General features: G+C 46.8%; 3 protein-coding genes across 5 annotated transcripts; 1 reads left to right on the forward strand and 2 right to left on the reverse strand.

Moving 5' to 3' along the window:
• Nucleotides 1-271: 271 nt before the first annotated feature.
• Nucleotides 272-3,525, reverse strand: LOC106645513 (uncharacterized). The gene is made up of 3 exons (XM_014361398.2): nucleotides 2,925-3,525; nucleotides 2,266-2,846; nucleotides 272-2,060 (listed from the first exon to the last, which is right to left on the reverse strand). The coding sequence occupies exons 1-3, from the start codon at nucleotides 3,523-3,525 to the stop codon at nucleotides 381-383; spliced, it is 2,862 nt and encodes a 953-aa protein (XP_014216884.2). The 3' UTR covers nucleotides 272-380.
• Nucleotides 3,526-6,144: 2,619 nt separating this feature from the next.
• Nucleotides 6,145-15,313, forward strand: LOC106645510 (alpha-1-macroglobulin). Its single transcript, XM_089589019.1, has 24 exons — nucleotides 6,145-6,188; nucleotides 6,774-6,979; nucleotides 7,079-7,296; nucleotides 7,803-8,038; nucleotides 8,126-8,242; nucleotides 8,335-8,604; nucleotides 8,674-8,907; nucleotides 9,144-9,389; nucleotides 9,482-9,592; nucleotides 9,672-9,895; nucleotides 9,975-10,369; nucleotides 10,461-10,612; nucleotides 10,698-10,818; nucleotides 10,911-11,106; nucleotides 11,184-11,627; nucleotides 11,722-12,083; nucleotides 12,149-12,321; nucleotides 12,444-12,779; nucleotides 12,857-13,255; nucleotides 13,369-13,630; nucleotides 13,714-13,886; nucleotides 13,952-14,213; nucleotides 14,294-14,800; nucleotides 14,865-15,313. The coding sequence occupies exons 2-24, from the start codon at nucleotides 6,873-6,875 to the stop codon at nucleotides 15,053-15,055; spliced, it is 5,736 nt and encodes a 1,911-aa protein (XP_089445145.1). The 5' UTR covers nucleotides 6,145-6,188; nucleotides 6,774-6,872; the 3' UTR covers nucleotides 15,056-15,313.
• Nucleotides 15,314-15,322: 9 nt separating this feature from the next.
• Nucleotides 15,323-23,057, reverse strand: LOC106637188 (uncharacterized). Of its 3 annotated transcripts, XM_089589020.1 has the most exons (12): nucleotides 22,258-23,057; nucleotides 21,674-21,735; nucleotides 21,520-21,593; nucleotides 20,947-21,434; nucleotides 20,543-20,857; nucleotides 19,940-20,068; nucleotides 19,448-19,568; nucleotides 19,035-19,358; nucleotides 18,392-18,957; nucleotides 18,270-18,358; nucleotides 17,905-18,190; nucleotides 15,323-17,835 (listed from the first exon to the last, which is right to left on the reverse strand). In XM_089589020.1, exons 1-12 carry the CDS (start codon nucleotides 22,330-22,332, stop codon nucleotides 17,641-17,643), a joined length of 2,724 nt encoding a protein of 907 aa, XP_089445146.1. In that variant the 5' UTR covers nucleotides 22,333-23,057; the 3' UTR covers nucleotides 15,323-17,640. The 3 variants fall into 3 exon arrangements, with proteins under 3 accessions (XP_089445146.1, XP_089445147.1, XP_014205383.2); XM_089589021.1 differs by having other exon boundaries at nucleotides 15,323-17,806; nucleotides 17,882-18,190; nucleotides 18,342-18,957; nucleotides 19,448-19,577; nucleotides 22,258-23,056; XM_014349897.2 differs by having other exon boundaries at nucleotides 15,323-18,190; nucleotides 18,270-18,957; nucleotides 19,448-19,577; nucleotides 19,952-20,068; nucleotides 22,258-23,053.
• Nucleotides 23,058-24,469: the final 1,412 nt, after the last annotated feature.

Here is a 24,469-nt window from a genome sequence, read left to right on the forward strand (position 1 = left end):
GTATATGTGCATGTCATCCTTAACATCGTATAGTATAAAAAATGTGTAGTTTATTGTACTAATCGACTTGTGCGATGATGCATATAATTAGGACAAAAAAAAAAAAAATAATAATAGTAATAATAATCAGCTCAATCGCATTTTTGATGGATCAATTAAAAATCGCAAATTTGTACAACTATATGCAACGACGACAAGACATTTTCCCGGCTCCTTCGTCAAAGCCCTCTATTCGTAATACATGTACTTATGTATAACGTAACGCACACGATCTTTCATCCATCGCAATCATCCGCGTTTCGACGCACACACATCTTCTTCCATATCTCTAACCTTCGTCTCTCCAACGATTACACATGAAATTCCCCCTATCCTCTTGATTACTTCCGCCACGAGTCAAAGTACCCGCTGACCGAGGCGCCCAAGTGCTCGGGCCACCTCTGCTGATCCGAAATGTCCTTGCACGTCTGCCCGGCCAGCATGTCCTCGGGACAGGTGCACTGCAGCCGCATCCTGTATATCGTCATCTGGCCCAGGGCGATCTTTTCGTTCTCCTTGTCGACGGCTTCCTGGTACGACCGGAAATCCACTCCTCGGCGAGCCAAGCACTCACCCACGGCCGGCTCCCTCTCCTTGCCCGCGCTTTTTGCCTCCCGCATGCACTTCAAATCCTCCGGGAGCAGAACAAAGGGCGTCGAGGACGCGGGCAGCCAGTAGGTGGAAAAGACAAGGTCGACCGTTTTCTTCCCGCCCTCGCCCGGTTTCGCCAGAGACGGAAGCAAAATCCCGGTGGGCGGCTGCCTCTGTACCCCCAGTAGCCCAGCTACACCCTCGCGCTTGACGCTCCGCTTCGACCTGGGCTCCTCGGCCGGGGCAACGTTGTCCAACTCGGCCCCGGTGAGAGCCTCCGCCTCCTTGAGGTCGACAAAGTCTATGTCCGGGATGTAATCCGAGCTGTCGTCCGAGTTGTTCGACCTGCTAAAGTGCAGGGATGTGTAGTAGTTGGCCTGCTTGTTCTGGCCATTGGTGTAGTCCATGCTCGAGTCGGTCAGTTGGTTTCTTATCTTGTTGGTGTCGTTGTTGATGTACCGGCCGCCCCCGCTCTTTTCGCTCCTCTGCAGCCTCTGGAACTCGTTAAGCTGACGGGACGCCATCAGCCTCTCGTTCTCGTCGTCGTACGTATCGTCGTAGTTGTTGTCCTCCCCGATCTGCTGCTGGCCGTTGTTGTACCTGTCCCCCTCCCACCTGTCGGGCTTCCACTCGTTCTCGCCTTGCTGCGCGTCGTCCAAGGCCTTGTCCAAAAAGGCGCTGTCGTCCTTGGTTTTTGGGTAAAATTGGCTTGGCTTTTGAAACGCCTCGCTCTCGGAGTTGCTCGCCCCGTGGGACTGCTCGGTGCCGTCGTTGCTCGGATTCTGGACCCGGGCGGCGTACTCGTCGGCCGCGCTCTTGGGGTCGACGCTGTTGTTGAACTCCAAGGTTTTCCAGTCCTCGGAGCGGTAGAGCGCCAGACCGGGTGGGCCCACGTGCTGGCTAAAGGCGTAGAGCGACGTGACGAGGGAGCTGTTGAACCTGAGCCTGCAGAGGTCTGCGTCGGGGTCCGAGTCGCGGAAGAACTCGTACTTGTCCCTCGCGCCCTCCTTGCCGAGGCAGTCGCCGGACCAGTGGACGAACCAATCGTTGCCGAAGCCGTCGACGGTTATCGACAACCCGGACATTTGGCCGCTCATGGTGTCGATCATCGGCGTCTCCAGCAGGGGCTTGCCTGTTTTGCCGTCCAGCACCGTGGCGCTCGTGTAATAGTACAGCGGGAAGCCCGGGCCTATCTGGTGCTTCACCATGAAATCGGGGACGTTGTCGTCGTTGTAGTAACCGGGCACGGGGATGCTTATCACCTCGGAGCCCTCGATCGTGAAGTTCCAGATCTCCTTGAAGGTCAGCCCGTCTATGGCCAGCACGCTCGAGTTGGCCATGGCGACAATCATGTCCTCCGTGCCGTCCGAGTTTACGTCGATCAACAGGGGAGGCAGCGAAACCGGACCCTCGCGGAGCTTTTGCAGCTTCTAAGGAATAAAATCTTTTGTTACTCTCGTTTCCTACTCTCCTCTCCTCTCCCTCTGAATCCAAATGGGTACAAGTGCCAATTGCTAACTGGTTTGAAATATATATTATCATAGCTTACTCCTTATAAATTAAGTCAGACGTCGTTTCAGAGAAAAAGAGAGCAAGTGGGCGGGAGAGGGGATGAGAGTAAATAAACAAACTTACAAATTCGCCTTTGAGCAGGTTAGCGTGGGGCACGACGTAGAGGCCGCCGGTCTTGTCCCGGTCGCTGGCCACGAGCACGAGGTAAGTCTCCCCGTCCTGGTGGACCAACACCTGGGGGGCGACAAACAGCTGCTCTTTCCCGGGAAACCTCCAGCTATTGATCCTGTTGCCGGTCTTGCCGGACACGAGGACCACCTCCGACTGGGCACCCCAGGTGTGAGCTGCCACGACGTCTCCCACCCCGTCGTAATCCATGTCGGCTATGTACCTCACGTCGTACACGTCGTAGTAGCGCGCGGCGTCGGCCGGCTGCTCGCCGGGGCTCAGCTCCCATATGCTCGTTCCGTCCCGGCCGCTGACCGCGTGGAGTATCCCACCACGGCCCCCGATCGCGCAATCCTTGGTCCCGTCGCCGTTCACGTCCAGGCCACAATCGACCGAGAACACCGCGTGCCCGGTCCAATGGGTCCACAACGTTTTCCCCTGCGACCCGTCCAGGGCCAACACGCCGCCCAGGCAGGGCGCGCTCTGCTCAAAGTACATCTTGCACGTGAACTCCGTCGCGGCCGACGTGTCCAACCCTACGTTTATTTGTCATACTATTATACATGCACCGCGGGGCGTGAAAATTTCAAGGTTTTATATATATATGCACCAACCTGTGCTGAAGCCGACAATGATATCGACGACACCGTCCCCGTTGACGTCGTTGCTCCTCAGCGGCGCCTCCGAGGTGAGCCTGGGCAGGGTCCTGGTCCACTGGAGCCGCGAGCCAAGGGACGTGCAAGGTATGACGTACGGCTCTTTGGCCGGGGAGTGTTTCTCGTGAGCCAGCCACCGGTCGACGATGCCCGGGGAGACGGGCAGCCTCGTGATGGCCACTGCGCACAGGACGATAATGGCCACGACCACGACGAGGCCGAGCATGGTGTAGAGGAAGGGCGCGAAGAGCGCCTTGAGCGGCAAACGGGGCTGCAGACCGGGCTCGGGGGCAAAGTGGGCACCCCGTGACTTGGTCCTACGGGGCGCCATGAGCGGTCGCTTCACCCCGCGCTCGTAGTCGTCGTCGTCCTCGTGATTGGCCCGCACCAGGTGGCCGACGCCACCCCCGCCCCCAAGCTTGAGTATCCCGTTTTTCCCATCCCGCACGAACACCTCGTCGTCAATGTCGCTCAGCTCGTCGTCCTCGTCGTCGGCGAAGCTGTCGCGCACCGCCACCCGCGGCAGTTTCGGGTACACCCCGAGGCCACCCACCGACATGACCCTTCCCCCCCAGGAGAGCTGTGCTTTTTCTTTTTTTTTGTCTTTTATGTATCTACCCGTCTGCACCCACCCGCTGTACCTGCAACGTGGGTTTACATTTATTTGTATTTTGTGGTGAAATCGAATTGACGTTTGCAACTATAGCCAACAAAATCCACTTACTTGTTTATGTTATTTTGCAGGGGGAGGGGGGGGTGGTGGTGGTAGCGGGCGCTGCTGCTGGTCGGACGGTACTACCACGACGGCAGCGGCATGTGGGATCGGGGGCGAGTCGGAGCGTAGTCGCTGCGGATCGATATAGTATTCCCAAGAGCCATTTGTCATGAAAGCCCAGCCGGAGAGGGAGTGGGTATTATACCTTACGCTTCGTGTACGCAGGGGAGTCACTTTAACGCCAACTGTGGTCCTCGGGTGTGTGTATATAATATACGTGTGCGTATGTATATGCGCGTACCACCGAACCGACGCGTGCCTATATGTGGATATCGTAAAAAAGCCCTGTCTCCCCCCCTCAGCCGATGACAGGTGTCGCGCGCCACGGAGCTTTCGTCCGACGCGTGCGCGCGAGCTTTATTCCCCCTTTCCGATACACATGGGATGGTTATCTCCCGTAACCGGCTCGGGTAAGTTCCACAGCTCGTGCATGATACTCGTTTATAAATAAAATTATTTATGGGCTCCGGTACTTGCTCAAAGTTGCGAGGCTTCTTTTACGTACGGCCTTATATACTTACATCGGTATATATACGAGGGAAATTTAAGAAAAATTTTATAGGGTCAAAGTGCCCGTTTATGCTTTCGAGTTGCGTTCCAAACTCGACTTTGTCCATACAACGGAGCTCCTACATGTATATCCAGTGAAAAATAAAGCTTTTTTTCCGGAATTTACATCCTAAGTTAAATCTCAATCTATACAAACAAAAAAACAAAAGTGCCCTTATATAGTTGTATTTTTAAGTACCCGCAATAATAATAATAATAATATTACAACCTCGTCAACTAAACACGTTCGATGGCAATGGAAAAAAAAAACCATTTTTAAGTGGGGAGAAAGTCTTTGGGGTTTGTGTCTACTTACGAGTTGTTGTATGGTAGAGTATACTTAATCCATAGGTTGCAGTGCCGATCCCGAGCAGGGGACGTAAATGCAACGATTCTTCACAACCGGTTTTTTTTTTTTTTTTTTTCTTTTCATGCCAACACTGTTCTTTTAGTAATTCTCATTACTCTTATTTTAACGACCAGTTGCACCAAGTGAAACGAATTTTTTTTTTTTCTTTCAATCGTCAAACGTTGATCCTGGCTTTCGTTCAAGCTAAATTAAAACACTTTACCTAAAAAAAAAAAAAAAAATTATTTATCTCCACTTACTATGGTTGGGTGTTTTTTTATTTTAATGATTAAAAGTCTTTGAAGCCGACTAGCTTTGAACCAGTCACGGCAGAATTACCCGTGTACATGCATTATTGCAACGGTATATGCGTATGTGTATTGTGCAGAACGGAGGTCCAATCTTGTGATCGAACAGTTGTATATACTCGTACATACGTTGCAATGCATAGATGCACCCCTTGCTCGCAAATACTTTTCTGCCAGGAACGAAAGCTCATTTTCATTTTCCCCGTTTTTTTTTTTTCTTTTTTTTTTCCGTTATACGTCCCAACTTCGCTGAGTCGACCAACGAGTGGAGTAGTATATTAAAAGCTTTTCTTTCCGTTCTTATTTGTTTTATTTTATTTTTTTCGAAAATTCACCAAAATCCACGACATACCAAATAATTATCCTATTTTTAAAAAACCGAAGTTTTGCATTTATTTAGCCACAGTAACAACGTAGCTCGTAAAAGTTCAGCACAAACATTACGTGTACGTATATACGTATATATTATGTATACGCTTGTACGCGCGATGTAGCGCGTATACTACCCGATAATCTCATCTAAATGGAACATCAGCCGCTTCTTCTTCTATTTTTTTCTTCTTCTATTTTTGCGCTATACTTGTAAACACACACACACACGCGCGCGCGCGAAACGTTGCTCATTGGTACGTTGCCGTTGTTGTCAGTTTGGATCAATAACTCAATCGTCCCATGCACACACACACACATGTACAAAAAGAGCGTGTGTCGCAATTTTTTCATTTAAAAAAAAAAAAAAAAAAAAAAAAAAAAAGAAACTCGAATGAATAAAACGGACGGAGAGAGAGAGAGAGAGAGAGAGATCATCGTCGCCGCTCTTTATGTATTATGTATATGAATAAGCCGAGGAGATCATCTGGTGTGTTATATTAAAGTTATGATATACAAGCGCACAACAAATCTCACATTGTAATAACACGTGTACTTATATATATATATCCCGTCCGGGTCGGATGAGCCGAAGCGCGAGCTCCATACACGCACAGATGATAATATAGCCGCATCTTCCTCTCTCGTGTTGCAGATCATTGAATGACAAAAGGCAATTATTATAATGTGTACATGTGGCTCGAACATATACTAGCCCCCCCCCCCCCGACGACGTTGATACATGTACAATATACTTTGCCGTCATGATCGGTATATACCCACGCTATAATATACATGGGGTCGCCCTCGCTTCGTTCAGTCCATCATCCGCAGTCTCGGCGTGTGTACACTTGTTCTTCTTGTTGTTTCTCGTATGTACACGGTATAACGCGTTAAACGCATATTTATACAAAGTGCGCGTTTCAGATTAATCGTAATTTAATTCTCTCCTCCCCCCGCTCTTTTTCTTCGGTCGAACAGACCATCTATTATTCTTTTCGCCGATAACACACCGTAAAAAGCACATCGTGTGTACAGGGTATATTATTACCAAGAAGGGCTTATCGGTCCCGGCTATCGGCGCTCCCTATACCTCTTTTACACCACCGCAGTGCATGTGCACCCACCGAGGAGGCGTAATTTTTCCGTGCCTCCCGTCATTCCGAAATCGATCTCCTCGGCGCGCTGTACGGCGACCGAGCTCCCGCGCGTGTAGCTTTAATCTTTTTTTTTTTTTTTTTTTTTTTATAAAATTTATCATCTCGCGCTACCGTGACGGGGAAAAGACGCCGAGTTCCAACATATACGTAACGCCGCACATCGGTCGATCGGAGGAAAATAAAAGATCGGCGAAGTAGGTTTTCCATCGATTAAAATATTTTAACCCCCCCCCCTCGCAAGTGTGTATACGCGTCACGGGTACTCGTGCGTTACAACGTGCACGTATATACTTAGAGAAAAAGGAATATAGGAAGAGAGCCAGATGAGAGCGACTGCACGCCGATGATCCAATAAATCGGCCGGTCATCAGTTTGGTCGATCTCCCCCGCAGCATCATGCGCCAACCGGTGCTGTACTTTTTCTGTTGCTTCCTCGCGTTTTGCTGTCTCTCGACGTTCCTCTCTTTTGCGGCGGCCAACGACAATGGCCAAGTCGCCAACAGGTGGGTGCTTGTTTTTTTTTGGGCTTATTCGTCGTTTGGTGGGTGCAAGGGAGAAGAGCAGAGAAAAGAAACCGGTACAAAAGCACGCGTGTCTCGCAGGAACCGGGGGTACGTGTTCACGGCGCCGAAGCGGCTAATAGCCGGCGAGAAGAAGAACGTGTGTCTGTCGTTGCACAATTTGGAGCCTCCCGTGCACGTGAGCGTCGATCTGTTGGCCACTGCGGCGTCGTCGTCGGGTGGTAGCGCCAACGCGTCGACCAGCACCGTCGACCGGGAGGACGATGTACTCGCCAGCATACAAACCACTCTCAAAACTGGTAAAACATAAATACCTTTTTTTTTTTTTTTTTTTTTTTTTCATCCAAAGATAACGAATAATATTACATGTACCTATATACAACTTGGGTTCTTGAGCATCGTTGTACCATGTATAACACGGGTGCACGAGTATGCGGCGATCGAGAGAGTTTGCGCCGTTCAATTGAAATTGTCGCGGCTTCCGGCCTGGGGAACTCCGTACCGTACATTTTAAACAAGACGATGATCCCTCGCGCGCGCCCGTACATATAAATATGGGTGCACAATGTGTGTATACTCACGTTCCAACTGTGCGCGGGTGTACGGGCAATTTTAGACAATTTCAAACAATACTTACCTACTTGGTTGCTCATATATTTATGCACGCCGTTAATTTCACTGTCTCCCTTCGCTAACTATATTATGTACTCCCTTTTTTAACGGACAAACTGTGTTGGGGGTTGTAATTATCCGTGGTTAGGCTCTTTTTAATAAGTATAAGGTACACAATGATTACCCGGTCAAGGGATCGAGTCGTGTATGGAGCTGCGCGTGACGGCCAACACAAAGTACAGCGTGGCCAGCCTCAGGCTGCGCCTGCACCACCCGGACTACGTCGTCGAGGCCCAGAAGAGGATCTTCATCGAGCACGACGCGCTTGTGACTTTCGTCGAGACGGACAAGGCCATTTACAAGCCCGGCCAGGACGTCAACCTCCGCATCCTCAATCTCAAGCACGACCTCAAGCCGTGGACCAAACCGGTGCGCAATTTATTATAATTACACACCCAATCCTTTTTCTCACCCCCCCCCCTTTCTCTCAACGAGTTGTTCATCTTGGCCGCGCAGATACCCAAAGTGTGGATAGAGAACCCGTCGGAGGTCCGGGTGGCCCAATGGACGAACGTGAGCACGGACAACGGCATGGCGCAGCTGTCCTTTCCCCTGTCGGCCGAGCCGAGTTCCGTGAGTGCACGACAATCCACTTGATGTTAATCCCCATTGAGTGTCACCGAGAACACGGTATGATATGTGTATGTGGCGTTTCGCTTTGTCAGGGCACCTGGAGGATTAAGGTTGAGAAGACGAGGCCCCAGCTGGTGCACACGTCGAGCTTCGAGGTGCGCAAGTACGTGTTGCCGCGTTTCCAGGTGACGATAGGCGCCCCGGCTTACATACTCGCCGACGCCACGGAGGTCACCTGGAGGGTCTGTGTTAGGTACAGCTACGGGGAGCCGGTCAAGGGTAGGCTCTTGCTGAACCTGCGCCCCCAGACCCCCATCTGGAAGAGGAAGCAGACCATCGCCGAAATCAAGTACGAGGAGCAGGTAATAGACACGCGTGTGTGATCATGTCATACCTACCCCTGTGACTCTAACGACCTCATCCATCGACAGTTCAACGGTACGATCGACTGCACGAACTACACGGTGAGTGCCCAAGTTCTTGGGTTGCCGCAATGGAAGGTGGCACCCAACAACGTTGTTCTCCTGGCCAACTTTACCGAGGCCAAGAGCGGCCGGGTCGAGACGGGGACGAGCCGGTCCCTCGTGATGCACCAGCATCTCAAGCTCGAGTTCGCGCCCCACACCCCGAGATACTTCAAACCCGGTCTACCGTACCACGGCAAGGTACGCACACTCGACTCTCCTATCCATATCTGTAGGATATTATTTATTCGTTTTCAATAGCCAAAGTCCCACGATTAAAAAAAAAAACAAAAACTTTTTTTCATATTTTATGATCACGGAATATCTTTCCCTCTGCAGGGGTTTAAGTTGTTGATTGTATTCTTGGTTGAAAAATGTCTAACTTAGAGGATAGGCGTATACTTAATTGAACACCCGCGTTGTTATGATTATTAAAGCTGCGCGTGTTGAAACCCGACGGCTCGAGTCCGGCACCGAACGAGAAAATCCAGGTCTGCCTGAGGATCCGCCGTAAGGACGAGTGGCAGCGGTCCGTCGTCGAATGCCGTAACTTCACCTCGGCCGACGCCGATGGCTTCCTGTCCTTCATCGTGCCCCCCCAGCACAAGAGCATCGTTCTCCTGAGCTTCGTCGCAACTGCCGTCGACTATCCGAACAAGTACTACGACAACAAGCGCTGGCGAGTGAGTTGACTCCACCCCACCGTATGATTTCTCCTCTTTGTACCTATTACACGCGTATACTGTAGACCGATCAAATTGTATCGCGCCGTTAGGTGTTTGTGGATCAGCCGTCGGCGTACATAGACGTCGAGCCCTGGTACTCGCCCTCGTCGAGCTATCTCATGGTGACCAGTGGCTACCAACCGGTCGTCTGCGGAGAAAAGGTGCACAGATATGTTAAATATATACAAAAAAAAACAAAAAAAAACAAATGGAAATCACCATCGAGTTTTGTTGTTCAAGTACTCGTTCAACGTCATGTACACCAGTCCGTTGGGGGCGCAAGAGGACGCCAAGCCCATAAGCTTCCACTACTCGATCAATTCCAAGAGCGACATCCTCGTGTTTGGCCACGTCAAGTACAAGCCGCGCAAGGACGCCCTTCTCGACTACGCCGAGTTTCGCAACGTACTCGGCGCCAACAACCCAAAATCCAAGAGCGATCAGTCATCCTCGCCCACCGATCAGTTCGTCGTTAACAGGTGCACGCGCCGAGTTTTATCACCACCAATAATTATTAACAACACTTTGTTTTCCGGGTAAAAGGTTCCCACTGAGTGTGAAAATAACAGCGAGCATGGCGCCCGTCTCGTCGCTCCTGCTCTACTACGTGCGACCGGACAACGAGGTGGTTAGCTCGAGCCACAGCATCGAGGTCGGCCAGTGCTTCGACAACCCGGTCAAGATAACTTGGCACGAAAGCAGACAGAGACCCGGCTCTATGGCCCAGTTCCACTTCGAGGCCGCGCCCATGTCCCTCTGCGGTATCTCAGCGGTCGACAAGTCGACGCGCTTCCTTGTGCCGTCGTCGTCGTCGTCGGGTGGTCCTGCCGCCGAGCCGCACCTCCTCGAACCCGACAGCGTCTTCAACCGGCTCAAGCGATTCCACCTGCCCGCCGAGACGCTGCCCCTCCAGAGCAGCTGGGCCCACTGCGCCCCCAGTTAGAACTTTCTCTCATCCCATCATACGCGTGTTGGCGTTGGTTGTTTGACTGTTTTTTTTTTTTTTTTTTTTTTTTTTTTTTTTCAAAGATTCTCAATCGGTGGAGGAGTCAAGCGCCGAGGAGGAACAGGAGGAGATCGACCACCTGCCGAAACCCGTTGCCACCGCGGCTCGGGAAAAGCGCCACTCGGTCACGTACAACTTTGCGGCCAACTACGTCGACGCCATTCAGGCCTTTGACGTGAGGACAACAATAAATCATTATTTTTATCATACATGTATACACATTCTCCCAGGTGCAATTATATATCGATCGATCCACGCAGGATTTTGGGACCGTCGTGATGAGCGACTTGATTCTCGAATCGAGACCCTGTCCACCTTGGCGACTGAGCCCGGGTCGGTCGTCGATGGGCCCGATGTCGCAGGAAGACATCGACGAGCCTGGTGAGCTAAAATGTTTGTTTGTCCCTACAATTACATTCTCCTTTGAACCGCCGTGGTTGTGTAACATTGGAATGTTGGTTGATGCTCCTCAGACAGAATGTTGAAGGCGGTCAAGGCGATGCCCCTGGCTTTCCAGTTCAACGCGCCAGGAAACGTACTCGCCGAGTCAACGGCCGCGACTCAGGACACCGGCTACCAGGTGGACCCCATGTCCGCCGAACTACAGACTTCGACCATCGTCAGATCTTACTTTCCGGAAACTTGGATCTGGGAGCTCATCCCTACCGAGTATTTGCTTGTTGCTTCCTTACATTCTTTAAAGTATAACTTTGTATTTAATGAACAAAAAAAAACAAAAAAACCAGAAATCAGGGTAGAGCAACGATAGAGCGCAAGCTACCGGACACCATAACCGAGTGGATCGGCAAGGCCGTGTGTATATCGAGCAAGCAGGGCCTGGGAATCGGCGTGCCGAGTCAGATAACGGCTTTCCAACCTTTTTTCCTGGACTACAGTTTACCCTACAGCATCAAACGCGGCGAGCAACTGCACCTCAAGGTTCAACTCTTCAATTACATGCACCACCCGCTACCCGTTGCCATCCGACTTTTGAAGCACGACGGCCTCGACTTGGCGCCAAGTGGCAATCAATCGTCCGTGGCCAAGTTTTGCGTGCCGAGCAAGGACAGTGTGGTCAACGAGTTTCTACTGCTGCCCCGGGATCTGGGGGAACTGAACATCAGCGTCTCGGCGGAGGTCGACTCGAGTGCCTTCCACGACTGCGGCCCCAAAGACATACCCTACACGAGGCAGGAACACTCATTATTACACATGTGTTATTGAGACGTGACAAAGAAAATCATATTATTTTAATTATAACGAAAAAAAAACAAACACGAGCAGGGACGACATAGTGAAGCCGGTGCTGGTGAAGGCCGAGGGTTTTCCGATCGAGGTGAGCCAGTCGGCGTTCCTCTGCCCAAAGGACTTTAGCGACGACTCGTCCGTGGTGTGGGATTTGGAGTTACCGAAATCCGGTGAGCACGTGGTCGAAGGCAGCGTACGAGCCCACGTTTCCCTGATCGGTGACGTCCTTGGGCCGGCGCTCGACAACCTCGACCAGCTGGTCAGATTGCCCATGGGCTGTGGTGAGCAAAACATGATCCTCTTCGTGCCCAACATCCACGCGATAGCCTACCTCGACGCCATCAGCAGACACGAGGCTTCCGAGATACGGGCCAAGGCTCTCAATAACATGCGCAAAGGTAACTCTGTTATTGTTTTTGGTTTCTCAGAGCTGTGATATAATTGTGGCCACTTTGGATTTTAGGATATCAGAGGGAGCTGAACTACCGGCACCCCGACGGCTCTTACTCGGCGTTTGGGCCCACGGACGAGGGGAGCAGCGGATCCATGTGGCTGACCGCATTCGTCGTGAAATCGTTCGCCCAAGCCCGGGGAATGATCCAGATCGACGAGAGGGACCTCAAGTCGAGTGTCAAGGTATTTTTTTTTCTTTTTTTTTTTTCCATTACTTCACCACACCCGCCGATAGTTAACAAATAAAGTATTACACGTGTAATACACGAATGCTATCACAAATCTCTAACAAAACAAAATTAAAGTGGATCGTGAGAAGGCAACTGGAGAACGGCTGCTTCCCCGTGGTCGGGCAAGTTTTCCACAAGGACATGAAGGGCGGCTTGCGGGAGGAGGGCTCGTCGGCCCTGACCGCTTACGTGCTGATATCCTTGCTCGAGTCCGGGGTGCCACTGAGCACGAGCAACACCCTGGTCAACAATGCCCTCTACTGCTTGGAAAAGGCTAGCGCGTCCGAGGACTTTGCCACCGATGACAATCCGTACAGCGCCGTCCTCACCACCTACGCCCTCGCCCTCCTCGAGCATCCCAGGGCCAACGAGAGCTTGCGGCTTCTCATGAATCGCGCCTCTCGTCAGAATGCAAGTTTCATTCTTTCTTCCTCTCCCTCCCTTCCTCCAATGACAGGATGTGTTATTTATACCGTGTTTCTCTGTAGAACCTCGTCTGGTGGGAGGACAAGAGCCGACCCAGCTTGAGCTTGAGCGTCGAGATGACGGCCTACGGGGTGTTGTCGCTGCTGAAACTCGGGGGCGAGGCAAATCTGATGGAGGCGCTTCGAGCCGTGCGTTGGTTGTGCTCCGGCAAGCGCAACGCCGCCGGTGGCTTCACCTCGACCCAGGACACGATCCTCGGCCTCGAGGCCCTGACCAAGTTCGCCCTGGCCATGGCCAATGCGAGCACGACCGAGCTCTCGGTCCTCGTCACGGCCACTGACCTCGAGCAGCTCTACAAGATCGACGAGGACAACCGCTCGGTCTTGAAGCGCATCGACTTGCCCACCGTGCCGACCAGTCTCGAGATCTTCGCCGAGGGCGAGGGCTGCCTGCTCGTACAGGTCTCTCTCTCTCTCTCATTCGATCGTTGCTTTTATTAAAAATTCATTCGATTTTCGTCCACAACGCGCGAATGTCAAGTGGCCTCACGACTTTCTTTCCTAAACGCGCCCAGAGTAGCCTGAGGTACAACAAGGCCAAGGCCACGGGATCCGAGGCCTTCGAGTTGACGGCCAGTTCGGAGAGCGTGCCGACAGTGGGCCACCTTGAAAGCAACCAGCCCCAAGACCGGTGCTCGCTTCAGAGGCTCAACGTTTGCGCGAGGTACAAGCTCGCCGACGAGGAGAGCAACATGGCTTTGTTGGAGATCGGCATGGTCACCGGCTTCACGCCCGAGCGCAGCAGTCTCCACGATTTGCTCGACGAGCACGCTACCGGTACCTGTCCCACGAACTATTGTGTCCACATGAGCTAAAAGGGAATTGTGATTATTAAACGTACGACCAATCCACGGTTCCAGGCGTTAAGCGGTTCGAGGAGAACCAGGACACGGTGGTCATTTACTTTGACAAGCTGACGTCGCAAAAGACGTGCATATCGCTCCAGGCGGTTCGCGAGAACGTGGTTGACAACGCGGAGCCCGGCAACATCAAGCTCTACGACTACTATCAGCAAGAGCTCACGGTCTCGACGGTAAGTTGGAGCTTTTTTCACTGCGATCGATCGATCGATCACGAACGCGTCGGCGCTTGTTGCAGAGTTACAGGTTCGTTGACCCGTGCGTCAAGAAGAACGATAGCGAGAAACCGGGACACGAAACGAACGAGCCGATGCCGAGAAAAATGCACCTGGATGACGATGGCGACGAGGAGTTCAACAACCAGCTGTCCGCGGGTGAGATTCCCAGGCACGTCGACGACCAAGCCCTTGGTAAAGTCACGAGGGAGAAGAAGATCGGTCCCACGGTGCAGGTGATTCAGAGACCAGGGAGTACTGTGCCATCGCCGACGACGACGGATCGTACGTATAGTTTTCTTGCTGAAATAACAGCGTGACAATTTTTTTTGTTTTTTTGTTTTTTTCTAACAAACGCGTGTCAGTGGGCGAGGGTAGCGGTGCCGAGGGAGGACGGGAGGAGCAGCTGTTCTCTGCCAAGCCGATCTTGGCGAGTTTCGACGTGGTGGACGAGGGCTTCTCTCCCGTCTTTGTGAACGTCGACCACGAGCTGGATACGCCCAACGGGATCGAGGGCCCAGTCCCGGTATACGTGCCCGGGCCCTTCTTCACGATCAACAACAACACTTCCGAAATTATATCCGGGGCGACAACGACGGCAGCGACGAGCCAACCGATCTGGACGGTGTCAACGCCGCGGATCGACAACGGGACAGCAGTCTCGTGCCCGAGATGCGAGGATGGACTGCCCGCGGACGTGGAGGACCTGTTCTGTTCGTCGACGAGCGTCGTCAAAGTGGCCGTGAGGAGATCGCGCAAGGTCCGGCTGCTCCTTGACCTGAGTCCCCGCAAGGCAGCCGACGCCGGCCGGCTCCGGGCTACGATGGAGCTGCAGATGAAATCCGAGTGCACCTGTGCGCCGCTCGACAAGCGTAAGTGCCCCTGTACGCCGGATAATGAAAATTGTTAATCGTTGGTATAATTATGTACTTTCAGCTGGAATAATGGCTTTGATATTCGGCGCGGGGGAGGCTAGGGATTACTCAAAGGCGACCGATAGGGCGAGAGTTTTGCTCGACGAGGACAGTGCCATGTTCGCTCTGACGGATGTCGTCGGGGAGCCTCGCGAGATCGAAAGGGCTAGGCGCGCCTGCTCGTTGTTCGCTGCAACCAGAGGCGGCCCGTAGATCCTTTTCTCTTTCATTGCCGTGTGTTACGAACGAGGACCCGTATGCCCTCGAAGGGTCGTTTGCTTGGGCTGGTCTTTTTTTTATTTTTTTATTTCTTACACGTTGTAAGTTGCACTCGTATCGTATAAATATATACTCGAGCTATAGTTGTGTACAAGAGTATTGTAATAATGTAGAAACCACATGTGGTGTGAAAAACTGTATAACAAGGGAGATCGAGAAAATAAAGTGTATAAGAAGAAAAAAAAAAAAAAAGGTCCAGAGTTGGATTACTCGGATGTCTCTTTATTTGCTCGTTAAAACATTTCCCTTCTCCCTTTGCAGACAACATCGGACATACACACAAGTAATCGGTATTATTACAAATTAACAACATCCTTTAGAGTAACTACATTAAATATAGATTATTCTCTTACAGCAGATTCGTACGCGCGCCAAGCGACGGGTCGCCCCGTCTGGCGTCTCGGCAATTCTATTTCGTTCGTATTATCTTTTTTTTTTTCTCCCTCTCTCTTCCCTTATAGTTATTTATTCGTTAATATTTTCTTTTTTCTTCTTCGTTAGCGTATATATTTATCAAGTTATAAGCAGTCGGTGTCTTCGATACAGTCATTTTAATTGTCTTCGAATAAAAGTCTCTACGGTTAAACTGGCAGTTATCGATATTACATTAATAGGCGAATCGCCGACTCGCGAGACGTCGCACGGTTTTTGTTTTTACAATTTCTGCTTTTTGCACTAGGCTAGATCTGCTCATATTACAATCATATATAATACGAACTTCGTGTACATGAACATCATATATATTTATTTTTTGTTATTAATGGTTTTTTTTTTTTTTTTTTTTTTTATATATATATATAAAGAACAGGAAGAAACTGGACGCACTCCTTTTTGGATAAGAGAAGCGCAATAAAAGAGTTGTACAAAAACGGTAGCTGTGACACTACAACAATTACAATACTTTTTTTTTTCGACAAACTCGATAAAATACGCGTAGTATCAAGAGAAAGAGAGACAAATCAAACATTTATTGTACATATACAACTATTTAAATGAATTTACATCTTTTTACGTTTTTCTTCTTTTTTTTTTTTCAATTTTGATTTGCTTTTTTTTTTCTTATCGTATCTTGAAAAATATTAGCTCTAGCTACAATATTTTTCTCTCGTAAATAAAAATGCTACTCTGTTAAGTTATAGCTTACTTAAAAGTACACTGCGTATGGTTTTTGTACACGGAACTAAAGTTTTATTCTATAAAAAAAAAATATATATATATATATTGGTCCAAAACAACTAAACAGCTAGATCTTTTCTATACCTCTCGCAGATTAAATTATGCGTAAGAAAAAAAGAAGCGTGTAAGTATCAAGGAAAACTGGATACGCTATGAGATTACGCTTTCTTTTTATTTTTATTATGAAAATCATACAAAAATAGGGGGGGGAGGATTACGCGCTCGTTTTGTATTGGATTTTTTTTTCTATGCGATATTCGAGTAAAAAAAGGGTCAATTGGGATGCGTTGGTATGTACGGGAGCTTAAACCCTTACATGTCCAAAGTATACGCTTGCCTAGAAGCCTCAATATGCTAAATAATTTATACCGTTTGTTAGAAAAATTACATTTGGTTAATATCACGCGAGCAATTTACGTTACGGGCTGTCATTGCGGCTAAATTTTTACATTCCTCAAGCCGTGCATTGTTTCCAATTTCATTATATTTTTCTTTTTCGTTTATTCGTTTGCGTTTTAGTTTGATACAATTAATTATACAGTGTTAGAAGATATTCAGCAGGGAATATTACGCAAAGAAACGCAAATATATGGTCGCACAAGTAATACTAGGGCTTATTCGTCGAGAAAAACAAAATATTTTTGCACCAGAATCGTCGATTTTCACGCGCTCAGTCTCTTGTTTCAAATGCAATAATGAGTAATTATGAAAAAAAAAAAAAAAAAAAAAAAAATATATCAATAAAAAGTAAAATAACATAAAGTATCAATGAAGTAAAAAAGAAAAATGAATTGAAGGATACGTATCCTGCCATGGACAGGCTTTCTCAGCAGACGAGGAACATTCGCGTTTTGTTATTTTTTGATGTAAATCAAAATTTTACGCTCATGTCCGCTGCACTGATATGGACGTTAACAGTTCGACTTCTTTCCGAGTAGAAATGAGCTTTCAAGCTACACTATAAATCAAATATATAATCTCTACTGTCTGTGATAAAGTAATTCCATCCCTTAACACGTCAAACAAAAGTATTACATTGTTGACAAATAAGTTATATTTAAAATACTTGAATCAACACTTTAAACTGATTTATATGAAAAAAAGTATATACGATAAACAATGTTAGAGTAATGATTCATGACTCACTTGAGCATGTGGGTAAGTTGGTCACATTTTAATCATCGAGTTATTGCTTAGTGTGTTTTTTAAATCATACTTACGATAGAAAATATTATAAATAATAAATGTATAGAGTGTTTAGTAAAGGTGTTACCAGTTTCACATACAGACTAAAATCGATTATTGTCTACTTGAACTTTTTACTTGGAAAGAATAAATTTTTTTCAAAAAATCTTCGGTGCCGATCTATCGTCAGGACCATTAGTCTTACGCAGTGACGTACCTTTTCGGATTTGATCCATTAGTGAATCTCTTACTAGAAGTGGATCAATGATGGGTATGCGGCTCGCCATGATACGTCTTACACTCGCAGACCTTAAACTTATATTACTCTGATTTACTCGTTGTTGTTGCTGTTGCTGCTGCTGGGTATGATGTTGCTGCTGTTGTTGTTGTTGTTGCTGCTGCTGCTGCTGCTGCTTTTCCGCAAGCCTGGCATTTAATGTCTCGAGGAATTCATTCGACGCTTTTGGATTCCGATTTGTTTGTTGATCCATGGAAAACTTTCTTACTGGTTTAGGACTGTTGTTAGCCGAGCCACTACCACTGTTTGTCGAAGATATACTGTTTGTGAATTTGGCATTCAATACCGCTATAAAACTCGAAGCGACTCCTCCCGGCCCTTGACTGGTTGGGTGGCTTTCGTTTTCCGCTACAACTTTTTGAACATTTCGCTGACTGAGATTTGACTTACGGTCCAAAGAGCCACCATTGCTACGTTAAAAAATTGTCATGCGTTAAAAATCACATTACGACATTTTAATTTAATTTTCGCAAAAACCCGAAAAATTACCTGATGGCCATGCTCGCTCGTTCTATGGCACAGCAAGCGATTTGTTTGATAGCCGATGCGCCACTGCTACTGGCTCGGGCCAAAGCCTTCTCATCACCGGTGCTAGAAGCCTGGGCTTGAACCTGAGCGTGAACTTGCGCCTGAGTCGCGATCTTGCGCCTTAAGAGGGATGGACTGGCTGGTGTGTGACGCAGTTCCGTAAGCGTCCTCACCGTCTCTGACACGGAAATAGACCTCCGTTGAGAAGCAGGGCTACCAGCAGCACTCGATGCAGGAGAAGAGCCTTCCAATAAGAACGCTGGCGGAGGTGGCAGGTTTTCGAGGTCGCTGTCGTTGTGATGGCCACCACCGCTTCGCTCTTCGAAATTTTCAGCAACAATCGCGGAAACTCGACGCATTGGTGGCGCAGGTTTGCTCGTCTGTTGCAGGGACCCTCTGCGTTGGGTTATGGAACTTACAACTATGTGCTCGCCACTACTGTCGACGCTCGAATTTGTCACAAGGGTCTCAGTCTTTGTCTCCATAGAGGCGGTGGGTGCACTTTCAGTCGGTGCGTCGCCTTCCACGGTCGGGGGTGGAGGCGGCGGTGGAAGTATCTCTTGGGCCTTGGTAGCTGCCAAATTTGCTAGCTCGTGCATATTGACGTACATTGGCTGTTGGAACAGCAGAGGCTGATGGAATGCTATTTCTAAAAAAATTTAATAAAACGCGTGCTTAAATAAGTACAATTGACTTTAAAGTAACACATTTTTTCAAATGATTTACCCTTGGCAAGATGTGCTGGTATGGGTAATTTTTTTGCTCTAGGACTGTCTGGACCGTGTCTAACATTCGACGTATCTGCCGAATCAATTCTCGAGGGTACAGACGGTCGTTCCAAACTAGAGCATCGATTTGGAATGGGCGGTCGCTCGCGGCCTATACTTCCACTGCTATTTTTTCGCTGCTGTATTCTTAACGTGTTTGTCTGGGCATTGACAGTCGAAGTGGAAACTGGGGAAGCAGGTTGACTCTGACAAGAACCACTTTGATCCAGGGCTTGAAATGTGTACGCGCTTAGAGCTGGTCTTTGATGGCCCTTTTCGTACGCTTTAAACATAATTTAAAAAAACTTATCATATTGTCTCTGGAATAAAAGTTGTTATTGATTTTATCCAAGTTTTTTTTTTTCAACGTACTTGAAGAAATTGTGTGAGGCCTGTCACCCGCTGCATTAGGATCTTGCGAATTGTGTTGCGCATTGCATGTGTTTTCTTGTTGAAGATCAGGCCAAGTCGATGTGGTTGACGGCCTAGGAGCCTGGGACGCCTACAGTATTGTAAGATTTTTTTAACTACGTAATATTTTTTCATACTATGGTAAAAATAAAAAAACAGACAAGATTAAAAACGTGTTTATAGTGAGTAATAGGAGGAAATAAGCGTTAAAATTGTGCAAATGCTTCAATTTTGCATGAAAAGCGAGCTGCTTGTATTTATCACCAGAGAAAAAAAGATATTTTTTTCGTAAAACAAAGGGAATGGAAGGTTGATTTTTTTTATCAATGTATCATTTTTGTTTTACCACAAATAGGCCTAAAATACAATCGTTTGTATGTAATTGATAGAGACTAAACTTTTTGCTCTGATGAAAATTAAAAACTTTCGTATAGCAGTCGTGCACTAAATTACGCTACACCGTACCTGTTTTCTGTGTATAGGTTGTGTAAAAATATTTTCTTGAAGGGATGTGAAGCCAGAATCACGAGAGCCACAGTTGTTGAAACGACGGTAACGTAGAGTCACCAAACCGCAGAATGGCTATAACGATCATACACAACATTGACTACATTAAAAAAAAAAAAAAAAAAAAGAAAGAAAGGCATAACGCTAAGCAGTTGTAATTCCCCGCTGCATCACCAGCCAACTCGACGTCTTTCGTTTATTTCATCATTTATTTATTTATTTTTTCAAACTCGCGTTATGAACAGCTGTGAGACTAAAAGTTACCAAAAAGTGGATCAACTACTGTGTATTAAACATGCCATATATATTAAAATCTACAAACATCTAACATTGATTGTTGCATCTCACAACTACACAAGTTTCTAATATACATTAATCAAAACGATCAAAATAATACTATTAAAAAAATAAAATAATTACAGAAACAGTTATTTAAAGAATAAAAAAAATTAATACTGTTAGGAACTGTCAAAACTATTAATTTTAATAAAAAATTTGAACAATATTAAATACACTGCTTGCGTTAAAAATACAAAAGTTCAAAATTACCTGTTGCGAGGCCGATCTGTGCCACGCGGACGAAGGATGGCCAGCAGACGGGCTAGGGTGACTCTTACAAGAGCCGCTGCTACTACTCGTTAGGGAGCTAATTGAGCACATGGAACTTTTTCGTGAGCCAAGGGAGAGCGATGGGCTTGATGGCGGGGTAGCCAGTGTCCACTGTGCAGCATCTCGACCCTTAATATCACTTATCACCTGTTCGGAGGCCGGTGGAAGTTGTTGGGGTGACGTAGTGTGCTTTTGTAATTGATCCGCGACTTCTTGGAGATGCGTCAGTTCCATCAACATCGCGATTTCTTCATCCTGTTTTTCAATACAAAGAGATTTATATTTTATAATCATTCACACCAGGTTATATTTTTTGTACAGATGGGAGCGATTGCTGTACTTACAAGTACAGGTTTCAAAAATCTGGCAAACTGACAAAATCTTCCTCTTTCCTCTAGCAGAGCAGCCCTCACAGCCTTTCTTTCTGTCTCCTCCAACGTTTGACGTTTCTCCTGAACAATAGCAGCCGAGGATTCAAGCAGTCTTCCCAGTTCACCATCACCACCAGCAAGATTGGTGGCATTAGCTTGACTAACGCCATGTGGCAGTGTGCCATAAATCTGTTGCCCCTGCAAGCCCTTTCTTGTTTTCTTTTTTTGCAATCTCAGAGTATCGCTGGATGTCTTTTTCAACTCTGTTCTGGCCTTTTTGTACTCCTTAGTATGCTCCTTATCAATGTAAACTAATGACTTTTTCCAATCTTCTAATTTTTCTTGGAGTGGTATCACCAGGCAATCCATGATAGCACTGGTGAAGGATTTTACTCTTGTTTCAACTGCTTTGTGTCTAAGACATATTCTCGTGAGGGCTGTTCCAATTTCTCTGGTAGCTCCTAAAAACATGATTTTTATTTAAAAGCAAAGTCCACAAATTTACAAATAAATTGAAAAGAGGATTTTTTTTTCAACAATCCGTACCTCTGGCACTAGTTGCAGCATCGGCAATCTTCTGAAAAGCTTCTAGGTATGCAGAAATAGCTACAATTGCAGCTCTGAAAGAAAGGTGAAAAATTAAACATTTAAAGGACTTGTTTTGGTAAACAGAACAATGGCAGTAGTGATGAAAACTCACTTTAAACAAGTGTGCAACTTTGTTGCCTTGGAAATGAGATCCTCCCACAGAGGGGCACCATTCTGCAATAAAAAAATTTTCATTTTTTTTTTTAAATTACAAATCAGCATATCATAATAATAGTCATTGAGTGTCGAAAGAAAAGATATGTACGTGTGTGGGATGTAAGAGAGCGGAGGTGGACATAGAGGTGTAACACATATAAGCAAGAGAACACGGATGCAGAGGGAAAAACGGGCATGAAGAAGAAGAGAGAGAAAGAGCGAGAGAGAGCGGTGAGGAAGTGGAAAGGGGACGGTGAAGGGAGAGAAAATCCGAGGGAAGCGCGTTGTGCCAATTGTGCCGAATTACGTCTTTACAACCTCGCTTTCATTGAATAAAGGGGAGAGGAACAATGAGAAAAGCGCGTCGAACGCACAATACACAGTACTCTTGCTTCAAAGAGAGAGCGAGTGCACAGTATTAATAATATAATAACTCACTAAATGCAAGATCACGTTTCTCTGGGTACTGTATGTAAGGTACCTCTCTTCCTCTATTGTATTGTAACAGTGCAAGACTGAGCTCTAAAATATTGAACTGACCTTCATGTCCTGGATGATCTGCTGGAAGAGGCAGCCCAGCGCGCTGCACTCCCTCTCGACGCTGCTCGGGTCCATTGTATGCAGGATTACTTTTATATTTCCCTCTTGTAGTATCGTACTTAATAAGTAAAACAGTAAATGCGTTTTCTTGGTGTACAGGTATTTGAGTAGAGGTATACGGGTACACTATTGGATGTATGTTTATTTCGCGCGCGCACGTCAGTCACTTCGACAACAATAATAAACAAACAGTCGTCACATGGGATTCATCGTCACCTACTGTTGCACTACTTGTAAATATCGATGACGAAATAATCGAACAGGTGCAGCAATTGATAAATCGTGTTGAAAGTAATGCTTGACGGGTCGACGCCATCGGGCACACGTTTTTTCCCTTTCGGAGTCTTCGGTTTCCTCGGTGTGTCTCTTCTCTCTACGCTCTGCAAAAACTCCCGATAAGTAGGCAGGAATACAAATAGAAAAATACGCACAATTGTACACTCAAAAACGAGAACTTATACATCCACGCGCGTAGGTACTGCACTGTACACGCTCACTTGCTTCTTATCACCTCTGCAAGTTGTACAAGAATACACGGTTTTCCCGTGCTTTCGCCCCCACGCGCCTCGTGTCTGCCTGCGCGTATACCACTACTTATCTCTTAAAGTAGGTAAATAAATGTGTGTTAAGTAATCGAGCGTGTAGGAACACTAGGAACTGAACTGCAAGCGAAGTATCAAGTACTTACTACGTGCAGCTAGACCCTAATAAACCTATATAGGTATATATGTATACAACTTAAACTGCGACACTGCGAATCAGTTGTTGTCGTCGATCGTCGACTCTCCCCGCCCGCGCACAGACACCCACTGAGAACAGTGAAAACATTGGTCGCGCGGGGCAAGTCTTCGGTTCGCGGTGACGAGTCAAGCCAAAAAATATTGTAACCTTTACAGAAATGAAAATTTCTTAAAGGTTTTTGTCGTCCTCTTAAAAACACTTTTAACACGTGTAGTATGACGTAACATGTTGTTTTATCTCGCTGTAAAATATTGTAGAGTTATAGGCCAATAGGCTGATGAGTATTGTAGCATTTGTGAATAGCCTATAAGCCTATACGAACATTTATCTCCTCGCTACTCGCTATATATGCAGTATACAGCTATAGTATACTCACTGTACTATAGAGCGCCCTCTCTTCAGGGTACGATAAAAAAACAAAAAAACTCTTCTACTTAGGGTGAGGTTACATGGAGTCTGGCAGTCTGCAGTGCAGACTGGCAGAATCGCGCTAAGTTTAAAATATGTCAATATTAATATTTAAAACCTGTTACGTTAGCAAAGAAATAATTATCGTAATACATTTGCATTTCTGTATTAACTAATATTTATGAAAAAAAAGGCGACGAAAAACGTTTTGTCACAGTTACATATTGTTATACATACCAGGTTACATCAGTGACCCTACTGACCGACTGTGCGATGTTAACATAAATCTATAAAAAAAGTTATAAAATAATATTTGACACGTTTTATTGCAATTAAAATTGATTGTAACTTAGCCTTTATTCTGTTATGACAATAATTACAATTTTTTCTTTATTTTACTAAATTATTCAGAGATGTTATAATTTAAACATAATTTAAACTTAGCGCGATTCTGCCAGTCTGCAGACTGCCAGACTCCATGTAATCTCACCCTTACCTTTTGGCCTTTTAAAAAATAGTAGTTTTCCTACGAGTTTGAAAAGTCTCTGTTTGCGAACCGAGAGGTTTAACGAGGCGTAACGAGGTTCGTAAAGGAGACTTTTCGAACGAGTTCCGGAAAACTGCTTTTTCGCCCGAGGAAGTACCAGCCTCCCAAAACCACCCGAGGGCGGAAAAAAATTTTTTTTGTATCAAAAGTATACATTCATATAAATATACTTAGATCATTTCACGAAAAATGAAGTTTCCTGAGTTTTTTTTTAGGATCACACGTCACATTGTCATCAATGTTGTACATATTACAATATATTGTATGTTGTTGTAGGTACATACATAAATATGTAACAGACAGAGAGCTTTTTAAAAACAACTGCGAATCAACTAAAGAATTAAAAACTCGGAAAGCTCTCCCTTTACTGAGATTGGCATTTTCACATGGAGCTTATGATGTATATTTTTATAATCGGATCCATAGGTACTAATATATTAAATGAAAACCTTGTTT

Source organism: Copidosoma floridanum, unplaced genomic scaffold, assembly GCF_036245765.1.
Source record: "Copidosoma floridanum isolate Cflo_tuat_1 unplaced genomic scaffold, Cflo_Japanese_pri ptg000007l, whole genome shotgun sequence".
In the NCBI taxonomy this organism is placed as follows: domain Eukaryota; kingdom Metazoa; phylum Arthropoda; class Insecta; order Hymenoptera; family Encyrtidae; genus Copidosoma; species Copidosoma floridanum.